Below are 17,955 nucleotides of genomic sequence, written 5' to 3'. Positions count from 1 at the left end.
ATTGGAGGAGGTAAGACCTTGCCTTCCCTGAGAGCGACAGTACCTCGGTGCACTGTGTCTTCTTCACCTTCTAAGGCCTCTGTGCACTATTTGCAAAATTCCTACGTGCACAGCCTGGCCCGGGTCCCCAGCACCCCATCCTGTGACGCTCAACTCGCTGAGTTGACTTCCGGCAGCGTGGGACCCTTCTTTGTAGTGCTGCACCAACCGTGTTTTGCACCTCCTTTGCCCCGTGTCCTGGGACTCCCGTGGGTGCTGTATGGCATCCTGAGGGCTCTCGAAAGTGCTGACAGCCCCCTCACACAGAGTTGAGGCAAAATGCAACTTTGTCGTAACCAAGGCTTGTTGGCGACTTCCAACACGAAATCACGCCTGCATCCGTCTTCACGTCATGGGATATCCTTTGTGTTGGAAAATGGGTTATTGGTAAGGGCAGGTAGGTACCTACACCTAGCAACAAGCCACTAACCTCCACCTAGGTACAGTTAGGTCTCAGTAAATTAATCCCAGCTCAACCCTTGGTAGCTTGGCAACGAGCGTCAAGGCTTAACTTAGGAGACAGGGCAGTCCTTCTTCTTCTTTAGTTCCTTTCTTGTTGATTTCTGGAGGGGATCTGAGGTGTGGGTGCAGGTCTGCCAGTTTTATCCTTGCTCGTGGGTGAAAAGCAGGGGGGCCCTGGTTCTCCAATCAGGGACAGGGTCGTCCCCCTGTGATGACCACTATCTGGGAAGTGTGGCAAAAATCCATCCCAGAAGGCAACAGTCTCTAAAAATCCAACATGGATGAATCTGATTTTTGGAGGTTACATCTGGCTGAGCCCACCCACTGGTGTGGCTAAAAATCATAAACACACCCCTCTCCTGCCCTCTCCTAATCTAATCAAGGGGGCACCTAGCTGTCTGGGGTTGCAGGATGTGGGGGTGTTGCTGGGTGCTGCAAATGTCCTTCTCTGCCTTTGAAGACCAGTTTGGCAGCCCTCCCCCTTCCTGCCTCACCATCTGCTGAGGGGAGATTCTCTCCCCCAAGCACATTCCTTTGTGTGAAGCCTGGCCACTTCACACCTCATCAAGGCAGCCTGGCAGAAGCTGCTGCAGGCTGGCCAATCAGAGCACAGCAGCAAAAACAATGCAGAGCTGAAATTGGCAACTTTTTAGGTAAAGTCTAAACTTTTTACCTGAACTAGTTATATTAAATCCAACAACTGGAAGTTGTAGGATTTATTACAACAATTAATTTGATACCAAATTCTTGGTATGCAACATTTAAGGAGACTTTAAAATTTAAAATAAAGTCTGCCCATTCTAGCCTATGAAGGCCATTTACTTCAATGAGGGAAAAACGAATTTGGCTGTTTTTACCTCACCAGGGGTGCCTACTCCCACCCTCAGGGATCACCAGCTTACCATCTGGTCCTGTCTCCCAGCACAATGCTAGGAGGACTTCATCATCCGAGGAATCCTCCTCTATGGCTACACTGGACAGCCCAGTGCTAACCACCTTCTTTGGACAGGCTGCATCTCCTCTGAAGTGACCTGTCTGCTGACAGTCAAAGCAAGCCCTACTGTCCAAGAGCTTTTTTAACCCTGGGTCTAACTGTCTCTGCTGGTCAGAGTGGGATTTACTCTCCTCCTTCTTAGGGATCTGGGGTACAGAGGGAGTCTCTGTGGTGGGCTTACCACCTCCCTCCTTAGGTTTTTGGGGACCTGTCCCCCCCTTCTTGGAGTCTCCCCCCTGGGACTTGACAACCACCCTGGTTCTCAACCACTCATCAGCTGCCTCCCCTAGCTCTCTAGGGTTGGTCTGCTTAGAGTCCACTAGATGCTGGCGTAACCTTTCTTGGATACAATTGGTCAAGATGTGCTCTCTCATGATCAGATTGTATAACCCCTCATAAGTATCTACTTTGTTACCAATAATCCAGCCCTCTAGTGCCTTTAGTGAAATGTCCACAAAGTCAACCCAAGACTGGGTACTGACCTTCTGGGTGTCCCTGAACTTCATTCTATATTGCTCTGGGGTCAGACCAAACTTCTTGGCTAAGCACCTCTTCATACTAGGGTATGAATCTGCCTCCTCCCCCCTTAAGGTCAGAAGGCTATCCCTCCCTGAGTTGGGGACCAACTCCCACAAAAGGGAACCCCAGTATTGAGGCCTAACCCTTCTCATTTGGAGTGCCCTCTCAAAGGCCCCCAGACACTTATCTATGTCATCCCCCTCTACATAAGCAGGAACTACCCCCTTGGGTAATCTGGGGCAAACTCCCCCACCCATGGACACCTCAGCTTCTTTATCGCTGCCTCCATCTCTTTTCTCTTTGTATGCCCACTTTTTCTTTTCTAGGGCCAGCTTCTCTGCTTCCAAAGCTATGTATGCTAGCTGGGCCTCCAGCTCTCTTTCTCTGATGGATGGGTTCTCTCCTCCTGAAAGGACCCCCTTCCCACCACTAGCTTTGGATCTGCCCCTAGTGACTGTGTTTACTGAGGACCGTTCTTCCTCATCCTCACTTAGGCTCAGATGCCTTCCCTCCCCTGAGTGGTTAGAGCTTGCATCCTCCCTTCTTTCTCCCTCCTCTGGAGCTTCTTCTGTCTCTACCTCTAGGGCCTCAGCCCATGCTGTCAGGGATGTGATCAGGATTTGCTTCCTGAGATCAGTGGTTGCAGGCAACCCTCTTTCAATACACAACCCCCTAAGCTGGACTACTGTCAGTGTGAGTAGGCTAGCCAGATCAAGCTCCATGGTTCCCTAGTTTTGTGTCAACAAAAACTTTTTGCAAAAATTGGAAACAAGAATTTAGAAAAATTACAAAAATTCAATAATTGAAATTAATCAAAATTAAAAATTAAAAACAATTTTTGCACTAGGACAATTTAAAGGATTTTTAATTTGTTTTACCTAAAACTGTAACATGATATTGAACACAAGTACAGGATCCCGTCGCTGCTTCCAATTATGTTGGAAAATGGGTTATTGGTAAGGGCAGGTAGGTACCTACACCTAGCAACAAGCCACTAACCTCCACCTAGGTACAGTTAGGTCTCAGTAAATTAATCCCAGCTCAACCCTTGGTAGCTTGGCAACGAGCGTCAAGGCTTAACTTAGGAGACAAAGGCCCTCATTCCGAGCCTGGCGGGCGGCGGAGGCCGCCCGCCAGGCTTCCCCCCTCCGAAATACCGCTCCGCGGTCGTAAGACCGCGGAGGGTATTCCGAGTTTTCCCCTGGGCTGGCGGGCGGTCTTCACAAGACCGCCCGCCAGCCCAGGGGAAAACTCCCTTCCCACGATGACGCCGGCTCGTAATAGAGCCGGCGGAGTGGGAAGGTGCGACAGGTGCAGTTGCACCCGTCGCGTATTTCAGTGTCTGCTTTGCAGACACTGAAATACTTTTAGGGGCCCTCTTACGGGGGCCCCTGCCGTGCCCATGCCATAGGCATGGGCACGGCAGGGGCCCCCAGGGGCCCCGCGACTCCCCCTCCCGCCATCCGGTTCCCGGCGGGAGAACCGCCAGGAACTGGATGGCGGGAGGGGGAGTCGGAATCCCCATGCCGGCGCAGCATGCTGCGCCGGCTTGGAGGATTCCTTTGGGGCAGCGGGAAACCGGCGGGAGACCGCCGGTTTCCCTTCTCTGACCGCGGCTGAGCCGCCGCGGTCAGAATGCCCCGCGGGGCACCGCCGGCCTGTCGGCGGTGCCACCGCGTCCCACGGCCCTGGCGGACTTGTTCCGCCAGGGTCGTAATGACCCCCAAAGTGTAAAGCATTCAAATATCACAAAACAGTAATTAAATAAAACACAGGAAACAGTTTAAAAATCCAAAACCAATTTTTAAAAATAGTTTATATTTTTATCTTTAAAATGACACAAAAACGATTAAAATCGGTTCAGGGGAACCGGAGATATGAATTTTTAAAGAATTATTACTTTTCTAGCGCTTAGAAACAAAAAGCGCCAATCGGGTCATCTGGTTGCACCTCGACCGGGGCAAAGTCAAACTTTCAGGCCGACCGCGATGGAGCCCTGCTCGGCTACAGGACGCGGGAGGCCTCGGTTAAAAAGTTACCTTCTGACTTAGTCTTTATTTTGAAGTTTTTCTTCACCGGGACGAACCTGCCAGTTGAATCCGACCTCCTGGAGCCCTTGTCCGGATACGCGATGTGGGTTTCCTCGGTGGAGACTTTTACCTTCGGACTTAGTCGTTTTTTCGAGATGAAAATCCTTCGACCGGGGTAAACCTGGATCTTGATCCGACGTCCATGGAGCCCTTCTCGGATACGATGGCTGGGAGGTCCCGGTCTACTTTTTACGTTCGGACTTAGTCTCTTTTTTGGATGTTTTTCTTTACCGGGACGAACCACGAAGTCAGGCCGGGTCGCGGTTGAGGCAAGCCGGCTAGAATTTCCGCGGCAGGTCGGTCCCTCTCTGGAGCTTTTTTCCAAAAATTCTCAAATCTTTTCCAAACTTCTGGGGCTTCACCCAGATGTTCTTTTAAGGTTCTTTTGGGGTCCACAGCTCACCCCAAGGGTCCAGAAGTTCTGTGATGGTCCTTGGGGGGTGCGGACTTCAACTCCCAGAATGCACCTGGCGCAAACTCCTTTTTGGCCACTGGACAGTGGTCAGCTGGTCGCTTTCTTCAGGAGTTGGTGCAGGGGACTCTGGTTTAGCAATTTTTCACCTGTAGCAAACAGGGAGTCCCTCCTTGAACCAGTTGAAGCCAGGCAAAGTCCTTCTTGTGGTGAAGCCCAAGAGTGCAACTGGTGCAGTCCTTCTGAGTGCAGGGTCCAGGTGCAGGCCAGGGGTCCAGCAGGGCAGTCCTTCTTCTTCTTTAGTTCCTTTCTTGTTGATTTCTGGAGCGGATCTGAGGTGTGGGTGCAGGTCTGCCAGTTTTATCCTTGCTCCTGGGTGAAAAGCAGGGGGGCCCTGGTTCTCCAATCAGGGACAGGGTCGTCCCCCTGTGATGACCACTTCCTGGGAAGTGTGGCAAAAATCCATCCCAGAAGGCAACAGTCTCTAAAAATCCAACATGGATGAATCTGATTTTTGGAGGTTACATCTGGCTGAGCCCACCCACTGGTGTGGCTAAAAATCATAAACACACTCTGGGGTTGCAGGATGTGGGGGTGTTGCTGGGTGCTGCAAATGTCCTTCTCTGCCTTTGAAGACCAGTTTGGCAGCCCTCCCCCTTCCTGCCTCACCATCTGCTGAGGGGAGATTCTCTCCCCCAAGCACATTCCTTTGTGTGAAGCCTGGCCACTTCACACCTCATCAAGGCAGCCTGGCAGAAGCTGCTGCAGGCTGGCCAATCAGAGCACAGCAGCAAAAACAATGCAGAGCTGAAATTGGCAACTTTTTAGGTAAAGTCTAAACATTTTACCTGAACTAGTTATATTAAATCCAACAACTGGAAGTTGTAGGATTTATTACAACAATTAATTTGATACCAAATTCTTGGTATGCAACATTTAAGGAGACTTTAAAATTTAAAATAAAGTCTGCCCATTCTAGCCTATGAAGGCCATTTACTTCAATGAGGGAAAAACGAATTTGGCTGTTTTTACCTCACCAGGGCTTATAAATCTATTTTTATAAAGTCCCTGCTTATAGTTACATGGCACCCAGCCCTAGGGGCACATAGGGCACACCTTAGGGGTGACTTATATGTAAAAATAAGGTAGTTTAAGACTTTGGAAGTACCTTTAATTCCAAAGTCGAATTTGCATATAACTTTAATTTAAAAGCAGCCAGCAAGGCAGGCTTGCTTTTAAAATGACACTGGGCACCTCAGCAATGCACCTAGGTGTGCACCACCTATGCTGTGGTCCATAAACCTACATGCCCTACCATATACTATGGACTTATAGGTAGGTTAACTTAGCCACTTATAATTAGCCTAATTTGCATATCCATTTTACACAGAGCACAGGCCCTGGGACTGGTTAGCAGTACCCAGGGCACCTTTAAAGTCAGGAAAACACCAGCAAAAAGTGGAAAATAGGGGCAAAAAGTTATGGGGCCTCTACAATCAGCCCTGTTTTCTCACACTTTGCATCATGCAGAAACCCGCTGGCACATTCCTAGGTGCATTTCTGCAGTCTTCGTCCAACCGGGGATTCTTCTTTTGTACCCTCTTCTGGGTTGGCAAGGGCTCCTGTCCTTCCTGAAACTTCTTTCTACTTCTGGACTTGGTGCCCTTCTTTTGCAGGTCTTCAGGTCCAGGAATCCAGCAGTTATTGTTTGCAGACTTGGCTGGTTACTGCAATAATCCATATCATGAGGTGTAGTGTGTCCTAAGGAAATTTGTCGTACTTTACTCCTGCTTTTCTGGGCTCTGGGGTGGGGTAATTTACTTACCTTTACTGTATTCTTACTCTCCCAGCAATTCATTCTGCACACACCACACTTGACTTTGGGGGACTTTGTGATTCACATTCCACTTGCTTAGTATATGGTTTGTGTTGCCCCTAGACCTATTTTCTCCCATTGCATTCACAGCATTTCCTATTGTTTGCACTATCCTATGTCTAATTACTTTCCTTATTTTGGTGTCTAGTGTATATATTGTGTACAATACTTATCTCTAGAAGGAGTATTGTCTCTAAGATATTTTTGGTACTGTGTCACCCAAATAAATACCTTTATTTTTGGTAACACTGAGTATTTACTTGTGTATAAGTACTATGTAAATATAAATGATATTGCATGAGCTTTGCATGTCTCCTAGTTCAGCCTAAGCTGCTCTGCTATAGCTTCCTCTATCAGCCTCTTCTGCTAGAACATTACTAATTCACTAATCAGGGATAACTGGACCCTGTATAAGGTACCCACTACAAACCAGGCCAGCCTCCTACAACATTACTGTTCAGCTCTTACCTAGTGAATAGTCAGAGTTGCTAGATGTCACACATTAAAGCTGCACTAGGGTGTCCTAGTGCGAACATAGTATGTGAGTATGCAGGGAAAATTGTCCTGTAACTAGATGTTGTGCATGTGCATCAACTTTGCCATCTTATTGTCCAACCCAGGTCTGTCTATTTCTAACTTTCTGTGATCTGTGGCCATTGGGAATGGTCACTCATCTGTAGCTGTGCTTTTCTTTGGTTGCTGTTGTAGGTGTGCCCTTCCATTGTTGTCATTTCCATGTGCTGGTCCTCACTGGAACAATCTAGATGGGGTAGCCAGTACTTTAGTTTTACATACATAACATGTGATGTGATGTGATGTGCACAGTCTAGGATTTCACAATGATGGGTTAGTGGATTGTAGAGGTCATAGTGATCTGATCAACCTGTAGTTAACGTGCCATTTCCAAGGACTGTGAGGGCAGTTGGGCTCAGTGGAGAGGTGGCATGCAAGAGAGGGGCATTAGGCGAGATGTGTAGTGGCTAAATTAGTTGATTAGGCAGGATTTGGGTGGTGAGCAAGCATGAAGGACTAATCAAATGTGTGACATGAATATTGTGGGTACTTACAAAACTCCAGTCCCCCAGGTATTCTCATCAGGCCCTCAGGATGCAGTATGTCTGAACTCTTCTCCTCCCAAGATGTGAACCATGGGAGAGGAGGTGGGGGCCCACCGCCAGTCTTCTGCACGGCTATCTGGTGCCTGGATGCCATTGAACGCATCTTCCACCTCTTCCTGATGTCATCCCTTGTGCGTGGATGACTGCCTACAGAACTGACCCTGTCGACTATCCTTTGCCACAGCTCCATTTTCCAGGCAATAGATGTTTGTTGTACCTGTGCTCTGAGCAGGTGTGGCTTTACCCTGACAATTTCACCCACCATGACCCTCAACTTGTCATCAGTGAAATGTGGGTTTTTGTGGGGACATGGTAGTGGTTGTGTACACGGTGTGTGGGGGTTTTGTGAGTGTTAGGTGCAGGGTTAGGTAATTGGTGAGGTGTGTTTGCTGTGATGTAAGTTGGAGATGGTAGTTGCGAATTATGTGTGCTAGTGATGTGTGTATTGTCATAGTTGTGCTGATGTGGGGTGTGTGCTGAATGATATGTTTATGTGTGCCTATAGTGTACAAGTACAAAATCTTCTAATTTAAGATTCTTGGGATATGTATATGCACTCTGGATGCAAAGGATTGTGGGTTGTTTAGGGATGTGTTATATAGTGCAGCGAATAGGTGTGTGGATATGTGTCGGGTGTGGTGTTCTGACTGAAGCAAGTTGGGACCACCACGGTTCGCACCACCAATGGTTTTCTGCCATGGAAGAACCTCTGTGGTGATTTGTGGCTCGTAATCTGATGGGTGGATTTTTGTCAGGCTGGCGGTGCTGGTGGTGGGACCGCCCCTTTTCCGTCCTCCAGTGTCCTGGCGGTTTTGGATTTTTTTTACAGTTTTTTGGCAGTCTTCACAGTGTGAGTCGTAATACAGCAGTTAGATTACCACCAACATTGCGGTTTTTTGGAAGCTGCCACCGCTGCAGTCTTGCCAAAAGACCGGCAAACTTGTAATGAGGCCCATAGTGTCATTGCATATTAGTCTCTTCAGAACAGCATACATACAGATTGGCAGTGGGTCCGCCCTCTTCAGCCTTTGGCTTTGTTGCCAAAAGCTTGCCTCTGCCTAGTAGAAAAACTGCTGGTCTTTAGAATATCAGGCAGTCTGAATAATAGTATTGTGCCTACTTCCTCTGTGTTGCTCTACATCCAGAGGAGTCCAACCTTTGGAGATATTTCCTTTAGGTTTATACCCCAGCAACTTATCCTCTTGCTAATTGAGCAATGAAAGCACCAGCAGCTGAGCTATGACTGGTACAGGACCACTGCACTAAACTCTGCATACACTGCATACAGTTTTCACTGTCCCAAGAAAACAGACCCATTTGAAGATTTACTTTTTAATGCATTATTGAAGCACATTTAGTTGCCTTTTTTTTCCTTTTTTTTAGCATATGCTTATACTACAACTAAAACAGCCATTTTGCTTTTTAGAGGGCAAGAGGGACATTTTTTAATGCCAAAAATATTTCCCTGCAAAAATCCACAAAGATCAGACTCACATTGAATGCAGTGCTGGTCCAAGTTTGGCTAATGGGAGATGAACTAACCTCAGTTTACACCAGATACACAACCTCCACCTCCAATGCCCCTGTTAGAAATTGGGCCTTTGGTTGGCAGTCAGGTTACCCCCTGCCCTAGAAAGGGCCCTCACTCTAGTCAGGGCAAAGGATAAATACACCTGGGTAACCCCCCCTCACCTTTGTGGTAGCTTGTCACAAGCAGGAAGGCTTAACCCCAAAGCAATGTGTAAAGTATTTGTACCCACAAACACAGTAACACATTGAAACACTACAAAATGGACATCACACCAGTCTAGAAAAATAGATAAAATGTATCTAAATCAAACAAGATCAAAATGTCAAAAATCCAATTTAGTCAAGTCAAGATATTAATTTTCAAATGAATAAGAGTGCTACTCCGTAGAAAATAATGGAAAAGTTGTTTTTACACAATGTACCTGGTTTGCGTCAAAAAATAAAGCTGCACGGGTGAGCGTGCATTGGAAAAGTCAGCGATGTGTCGATTACTTACTCACAAGTAAGGCCGTGTGTCGATTCTTCTCCGGTTGGGTAGGCAATGCATCGTTTTTCTCCCTCGTAAAAGAGCAATGCATTGATTTCCGGACAGGGCACATCGGATCCGTGCAGGTACACAATGACTTTGACGCTCAGCGTCGATACATGTGAAATCCGATTGCAAGTTGTTGGAGAACTGCACTGTGTGGGTTTTGCGTCATTATCAGCAGCCGCAAGCGGGTGTTGCGTCGTTTCTCCAGCCACAATGCATCGATCTCCCAACTGTGATGCAGGTGGAGCACCGATTTTTGCCGCAATGCAGATCACATTTCGTTTTTCAGCTGCGTTGAAGGTGGTGCATCGAATATTTCCAGCACGGTGTTCTGTGTGTGGATTTCAGACCGTGTTCTGCCAACTTCACCTTTCAAGGGCCCAGAGACTGGACAGAGCATCTCTTGGTAGGGCAGGAGTCTCAGCAGAGAGTCCAGGTGCTGGCAGGGGAAGTCTTTGATGGCCCTGAGACTTCAAAACAGGAGGCAAGTTCAACTCAAGCTCTTGGAGATTCTTCACAAGCAGGAATATACCACTAAGTCCAGTCTTTGTCCTCTTTCAGGCAGAAGCAGCAACTGCAGGCCAACCCAGCAAAGCACACTCACAGGCAAAGGGGAAGTACTCCTCCTCGAGCTATTCAGCTCTTCTCCTTGGCAGAGGTTCATCTTGGCTACAGAAGTAATCTAAAAATCTGGGGTTTTGGGTCCACTACTTATACCCCTTTCTGCCTTTGAAGTAGGCAAACTTCAAAGGAAAGTGTCTGTTGTTCACAGGATCCCGCCTTGCCCAGGCCTGGCCCCAGACACACACCAGGGAGTTGGAGACTGCATTGTGTGAGGGCAGGCACAGCCCATTCAGGTGTAAGTGGCCACTCCTCCCTCCACTCTAGCTCAGATGCCCAACAGAATATGCAGGTTACACCCTAGCTCCCTTTGTCTCACTGTCTAGAGGGGATTCACAAACAGCCCAACTGTCAGTCTGACCCAGACAGGGAATGCACAAACAGGCAGAGCCTCAGAATGGTTTAAGCAAGAAAATGTGCACTTTCTAAAAGTGGCATTTTCAAACTGACATTTTAAAAAACAATTTTCAAATTGTGAGTTCAGAGACACCAAACTCCAAATTTCCATTGGCTCCTAAAGGGAAGCTGCACTTAAAAAATATTTAAAGGCGGCCCCCATGTTAACAGATGAGCGAGATAGGCCTTGCAACAGTGAAAACCGAATTTGGCAGCATTTCACTTGACTCATCTTTAACATATATTGCACCCTGCCCATGGGGCTACCCAGGGCCTACCTTAGGGTGCTTTATATGTATAAAACGGGAAGGTTTAGGCCTGACAAGTGGGTACACTTGCCAGGTCGAATTGGCAGTTTAAAACTGCACACACAGACACTGCAGTGGCAGGTCTGAGCCATGTTTACATGGCTACTAATGTGGGTGGCAAAACCAGTGCTGCAGGCCCACTAACAGCATTTAATTTACGGGCCCTGAGCACCGCTAGTGCACTTTACTAGGGACTTACTAATAAATCAAATATGCCAATCATGGAAAAGCTATTTTCACGTACACTTTACACAGGAGCACTTGCACTTTAGCACTGATCAGCAGTGGTAAAGTACCCAGAGTACCAAAAACAGAGTCCAGCACACAATCAAACACGGGAAGCAGAGGCAACGAAAGGGGAGCCCATGCTAAGGATGCGAGGTCTAACAGCCCCATCTATTCAGATGCAGCTCCTTCCTAGTGAGTGGTGTGCCTGTGTGTGAGTAGTGTACTTGTGTGAGTGGAGGATAGCTCTCATGTTTAGTGAGTACATATTGAGGGGTGTGCCTGTGAGAATGCAGGATTAACACTGTCTGATGTGATTAGCGTAAAGTGAGGAAAAGTGAGGAAAATGCCTGTATGACTGCAGTGTGAGGGATGTGCCTTTGGGGTAGCAGTGTGAATGGGTTGTCCCTACATGTTGTGTCTTTGTGTGTATTCACTTTACAAGGGCCAGAGCTATTTTTTTTAAGGGGTATGGCTTTGACTTGCAGAAATACAGTGCTGAGAGTGTAAATGCATTAGTCTGTGTAGGATAATGGTGGTGAGTTTTGATATGGCAGATGCAGAGTCTGTCGAAGGAGATTGAGAAGTGTCTGCAGCAGCAGAAAGACAGATAGCACCCTTGTGAGGATACCCGCTTACTTTTCTCACACTAGGCGCTATAGCAACCTAGCTATAAAGTGAGCTGCCGTTCTGTCCTGACCGCATCAAGCAGAGTTGACTTATAAATATGGATCCTGTGACTGGCCCCAACTGTATAATCTTTTTAAGGGAAGGAACAGGAAGAGGATGGAACAACACAGCGATAAAATCTCAACCGTATTAAGAGCTCCTTTTTCATCTGGGTTATGTGGCGCATGACTTGGGAAGCTGAAAGCTTTCCAACGATACATAATATTTACAGAAGCATATCTGACACACCACAAGCTCAAGAATGCAAGACTTATCAACTAGACATGGTGGATGACTTGTGCAGGCAAGATATAATGTAACACATTGAGCCTTCTATATTGGTTGGCCACACAGCTGCTTTGGTAAGGCTCTAAGAATGTGTAAAGATTTACACAGCATGAGTTATGCATATTGATTCATAATTATGAGATGGTTTCAACCTTATGATGTAACACAGTGTTTGCAATATTGGTGCTAGCCAGCACTTATCCCAAGGTTATGCGCTCAATAACCATTGAAATAACTTGAAATTCTTTGTTTCACTTGAGGGCAGTTGCCAATACAAATTTATGCCATTTGTATAGTATTATTTTGTAGTTTCAGTGAAGTGCTTCATAGTACTAGTGTGGTCCTGCAATACGACTGCTGCCTCAGTGTTTCAAGATATTCTGAATGCCTTGCTTAGAGATCAAAAAGGGACTTTGGCATTCCAAGATGACATTTTAATTCACATAAACAATTTGACAAACCACAAAACAAAAATCTGTATTTTTAATTTAAGACAAACATGGCTAACGGTTAACAGAAGACCAATGTAAATTTGGACAATGTGAGGCTAAATAATTAGGGACCACATGTATGTACATTAGGAATTGCGATTTCCCAATTGCGATTCCTTGTGAATTCCAATTAGGAAATCGCAATTGCAAATGTATGTAGCCCCATCAATTTACTTTTGCAATTCCTGGTGGGTCGCAAGTAGAGACCTGCCTCAGTAATATTAATGAGGTAGGCTGCAATTTGTGACCCACTGGGAATGGCAAAAATCACATGGATAGTGGCCTGATGGGATCAGTAGACCACCATGTCTGTGATTGCTTTTAAATAAAGGAATCATATATGTATACATTTTTTAAACACAACATGGTTTTCTTAAAGGAAAACAGAATGAAAGAGAATGAAACATAGCAATTCATTTTTTAAGAGTAGGCAGTGGTCCGTGGGACAACTGGCTGCTCTTAGAAACATTTTCGTTTTCATCCACAAAGAGGAAGGGTTCCCTTGGGGACTTCCCATCGCAAATGCGTTAGCACCAAGTTAAAACTGGTGTTTAAAAGCTTATGTTTTGCCACTGCATTCCGGATGGAAAACATTTGTACATAGGATTGTGACTCGCTATTAGGAAGGGACGCCCTTAACATGTCCCTTCCTAATATTGACTTGCTAACCCATTTGGTGATTCGGTAATTGGTTACCGAATCGCCAAATGGGGTTGTGTGCATAGTAAAAAGCTTTCTTTGGTTGCAAATTGGCCCGATTCTGCAAATCGGACCTTTTGCAGCCAAAAACAAATACGTACATGTGGCCCTAGATCACAGGATTTCTTGCCAAGGAATTAGACCTCAGAATTATAATGTGCAAGTATTTGAAAATGATCCTAATACATTTGACACAAACAATTGTCTCACAGTAGTGTTTAGACAAAGAGCTGGCCTGCCGTTTGGGTCTAGAACAGCAAGACAGCACGAGAAACCCTATTCCATGGTTGAGCTGAAGATGTTGGCTTGCACTTTGGCAGTACAACATTGAAGCTCCTTTATAAGTAATATGATTTTTAGACTGGACCGATCATAAGCCATTAGTTAGCTAATATCTTGCTTAGTTATTAATATGGAATGTAGTATACAGCTTGTAGACAAAGTGTGCTGGTAGATTGCATTTGGAGGTTTTCTTTTGTAAATTTGGATCAGAGTAAGGTTGGTGAATTAGGCACCAGTAACCACTGTGGATAGCATTTTGTCACTGAAATGTCTGAGGAGGAGTGGCCTTCTATCTGAAGTGGAAAAGGATGAAGTAATGGAACAGGTTATGAGTATTTGTAGAGGAGATGGCCTGGACAGAGACATGTTTGTGAGAAATGAGAGGTTATTTTTCAATTGAGTGGATACTTAGCTGCCGAAGATGGCATTTTGGTCAGGCGGATAAAGTGTTCCTCCAATTGGTATGCAGTGCACGGTAGTTTTCGTAGAACATTAGCATCATTAAGCAGTGTCTAGCACCAAATAAAGAGTGCAGGAGAAATTCTAATGGCCTGCTAGTGCATGTTGGGGATGAAAGGTTGACATAGCTTGAGTGAAAACAGTTGTGCTGGAATGCCCCATTGAATAGTGGGACTATTGCAGAGGTCGGCAATTTATTTTAGTATTTCACTGCACCTTTTTCTGTTCACTCACGTAGTGCAAGGTATGGTTTTGCGGCAGTTGATACTTTTTAAGGCAGAAATACCTGGGTTTTTGCTCGTTCTGCTTAAACTATAACACCCGCATCCAGAGTTCCAGCATTCGTGCCACTTTGAACTTGTACAAAATGTCCCACAACCCCAAGTATATTTTGAAGGAATCTGGTTGCTTTACTTACACCCATTGACACATTGTGTAAATAAGAACGGTTGACTAGAAAGGCAACTTGTATGACAAAATCATAAGGGTGCAAGGATGTTCCGAAAAGCCCCTAATGCCAAGCATTTGTAAAGCATGCTTAATGAATGTGGAACAGCACGTGTCCTAAATGCTAGCAAAAGACAAAGATTATGTAGAAAATGGAAAGTTGTGAAAGAGAGAAATTATTCTTAAAGAAATAAAAACCTTATTTAAGATTATATTCAGATATGTTTTATGTCATCTCGTTTAGAGTTGCCACTTTATTATTAAAACTAACTCTCTTTTGCTGGAAGTTTTGTGACCTTTGAGAAGATACTTTATATATCTAGAGTTATGCTACAAATTGATCAAACATCGAACAACCAATTTAAAAGTAATTACGTCCATAATGGATTACAATTCTTAAGGACCCTGTTTAGTTAGTACTAGAGACCAAATTGACATTCAGCATAGAAATTCAGCCGATTACACATACTCAGTTCACAGCAATAGCAGACATTTCTAAAAGCTAGAAAAAACAGATCCTTAGTCAGGGACTTGGAATATATAGCCTACGCTAATCATCCAAAAATATGTCCATTTTGGGCAAGAGTGCGAAATACGGACATTTATGATCTACATATATTGTTTTTGTTAAACATAAATATAATGACCATTTAAGTCTTCTTCATTGATTTAATTTTTGCCTTATTTTAAAGTAAACATTGCTTTGTCAATGTGTCAATGGAAAACAATTTTTATTGGAAAACATGCCTATGTTGTCACCTGCATATTCTTTCGGAGACACTTACTGACCATTTTCTTCTAATCTTTTTAACCTACACCTCGCTTTATGGTTTAGATAAATAATCTACACTCTGGTAATGGACTGCTCATGTAAGAGCAGTCATTCCACAAACCTATTTATAGGAATTCCAAGTGATTACTTAGTGAATTTTTTTTTTAGACATTGCAGGGCTTTAAAATGGCTGTGAATTCTGATCACAAGCTATTTGTGGTGTATTTTAGTATGAGAGTTTTGGGAAGTGCCAAGCCACTTGGGTTTTGGTCTTAAACGTCCCACAACGGCCCCAACAGCGCTGGGATGCCTGGCTTCACCTTGGAGGTTGCCCAGGAGTGGGCACCTCACAGGGAAAAGCCAGGAGGGGTTCCACAGCGGTATGCGTACAACGCCTTGAGACCCTAACGGGTGAGTAGTGCGCTATACAAGTACGAAGTTTTAGGAGTGTTCCAAGATGATCTCACATCAATGTAGAATCTATAATAAATTTCATCCTGGATATGGTTTCTGCATTGAACTTTAAATCACTGAAATCAGTTTTCTAAACTTGAGTTATCTTTCCTTATGAGTGCAAAGAATATGCAGTGTTTAAATTCATGCAATGTTGCAGCACGTTTGGAATCAGGTACTTTATATTGTATTTGATAGAAGCATCAATAAGTAGCCAAATATCCTCTTTGTTCTGTCAACAAGTGTTTATTTTGCAGTGCAAATTTCTATGTGCTACTAGCTGTGATAAAAACAATACTTTCTCCAAACCAGAGCAAATTGTACATAGTATTCCTTCTAAACAGTGTGCAAGAGACAAATCTGGTACATGTATTCTCTTAACACCTGTGCATTTTTATCCACAGATCAGAGACAAGTATGGGCCAGTGTTCACAGTTTACTTCGGAATGAACCGGGTAGTAGTACTGTGTGGACCTGAAGTTCTGAAACAGGCTCTGATTGACCAAGGAGACGCTTTCAGTGGAAGAGGAGAATTCCCTATAGCTAGTGTTCTCTTCAACGGATATGGTAAGAGAATCATTTATAGTTCAGGAATGCAACACAATACGGGCTCCAGTGACTGTGTTTTTGCCTCTTAATAAGAAGGAACGCCTCTGTTCTGGTTTTTCTTTTGAAAATAACTGGATCCAGCATCAGTGACACCTCTCTGAACACGACATAAGTCTGCATATTATTTCCTCACATAATGTAATTTAGCTGACCCTCACAGACCCTCTTTCTATTGCTTAAGAAGCATGCATTATTCTAGGTCCTGCCTAACCTGTGTCAGGCACTCACCTGGTTCTAACCACAGGGGCAATGGTTGACCTCCAGTCCCAGCTGGGGCAGCTTAGTGAAACAAGTAACGACGATCCTGTCCCAAAAACTGTCACCAGAAGGGAAAGGAGAATGCTATAAAAGAAGTAAAGATGACCTTGCATCACTGACGGGGCTGCTCTGCTGTCTCATGCGCTGCCTATTAGGATTGGGACTTCCTGGACCTTGTTATCCTCAACACAGGTGTATGCACTAAAAACAACTAGAGGCAGTGTTACCCATAGTTTCCCAACTCAAAATGATATATCAATTATTTACACCACAAGTACACTTACGGACTTCATCCTAACTGCATGAGGAAGAGCAGAAACCACTTTAGGAATAAATTGGAGATTTTCTGCCACTCCAGAACATAGAGGTTACAGAATCAAATTTGAATACGACTTAAAGCTTTGCAAGCAATCTGCTACAATACTAGATACAATGTGTCAACAAATACAATGGCAAACTTTTAGTTTAGAGACTAGAGCGCTGCCATGAAAGAGTCCATAGCGTTGGGCTTCATGGGGGGGTAAATACTCTATGTCCAATGTCCGAAAATGTGCTCACGCCTTCATATGAATCAGCCTTTGAAATATGCTCATTCACTAACCTATGGGTTAATGTGCACTAACCTGAGGGGAAAGTACCTAATCAAGTCTGGTACTTGAACTGGAATCCGAAGACAACATGAGACTCAGTGCAAGAAGCTCAAGAAGAGGCAGAATTGTAGACCAAAGGAAGGCACTGGAAGCGTTGCCGACGCCAGGATCATGGGATCATCAGAAAGGCTTGGAAGGCTCGAGCACTGGAAGTTCTGGGCGAATCAGGAGGTGGGTGCAGGGGCAGTTCTTGCGCAGGACTGGAATGAGGCCAAGTGCTATTGCAGGTTCCAAGAGGATATTTATGCTGGAAGAAAAGGGTGTTACAGAAAAGGCTGTGTCCCATGTGAAACATGGAATATTCCAATAAACCTAGGGAAGACCATGTGTTACATGCAATGGGTATGAGGCAGGGTCAAGCAGTAATTAGCAACAATATACAAGTACAACAGAACCCCAAGTGAATGATGGTACAGTTCAATAGTTCACAGTGGAACTGTACCTTTCCTAATAAACATGTGATAATCTGCAGGTACAAAACAGACTAAACTTGCAATGCAACAGAAAAGGAGGGTCAATGGTTCAAGCTTCTTGGGAGGGGCCATAATGTGCTCAAGTCTGGAAGGTTCGGCAAGGGAAGGATTACTTGGAATACTCAGGGCCCAGGGAGTAAAACCCACCACACATAGGACACAAGGTGGAGTTATGACAACCTGCCAGAGCTAATTAGATGTCATTTGCATTAGATGCAAAACTATGTGGAATTTATACATCTTTAGTGTACATTTATAAGTGTGTCCAAGTACCAAGTGCACT

At 45.0% G+C, this 17,955-nt stretch overlaps 1 protein-coding gene across 2 annotated transcripts in view; it reads left to right on the top strand.

Moving 5' to 3' along the window:
- LOC138259674 (cytochrome P450 2C15-like) overlaps window positions 1-17,955 on the top strand; it is a 376,589-nt gene that overhangs the window by 80,668 nt on the left and 277,966 nt on the right. Inside the window, exon 2 of one of the 2 annotated variants that reach the window (XM_069207546.1) lies at window positions 16,087-16,249. The exons of the other annotated variant lie outside the window; for it this stretch is intronic. Within the exon in view, the coding sequence (XP_069063647.1) occupies window positions 16,087-16,249 (163 nt within the window). The remainder of the gene's footprint in view (window positions 1-16,086; window positions 16,250-17,955) is intronic. 2 annotated transcript variants of the gene reach the window in all.

Source organism: Pleurodeles waltl, chromosome 9 (genome assembly GCF_031143425.1).
Source record: "Pleurodeles waltl isolate 20211129_DDA chromosome 9, aPleWal1.hap1.20221129, whole genome shotgun sequence".
Taxonomy (NCBI): domain Eukaryota; kingdom Metazoa; phylum Chordata; class Amphibia; order Caudata; family Salamandridae; genus Pleurodeles; species Pleurodeles waltl.
This window is presented reverse-complemented; position numbering and strand designations above follow the sequence as displayed.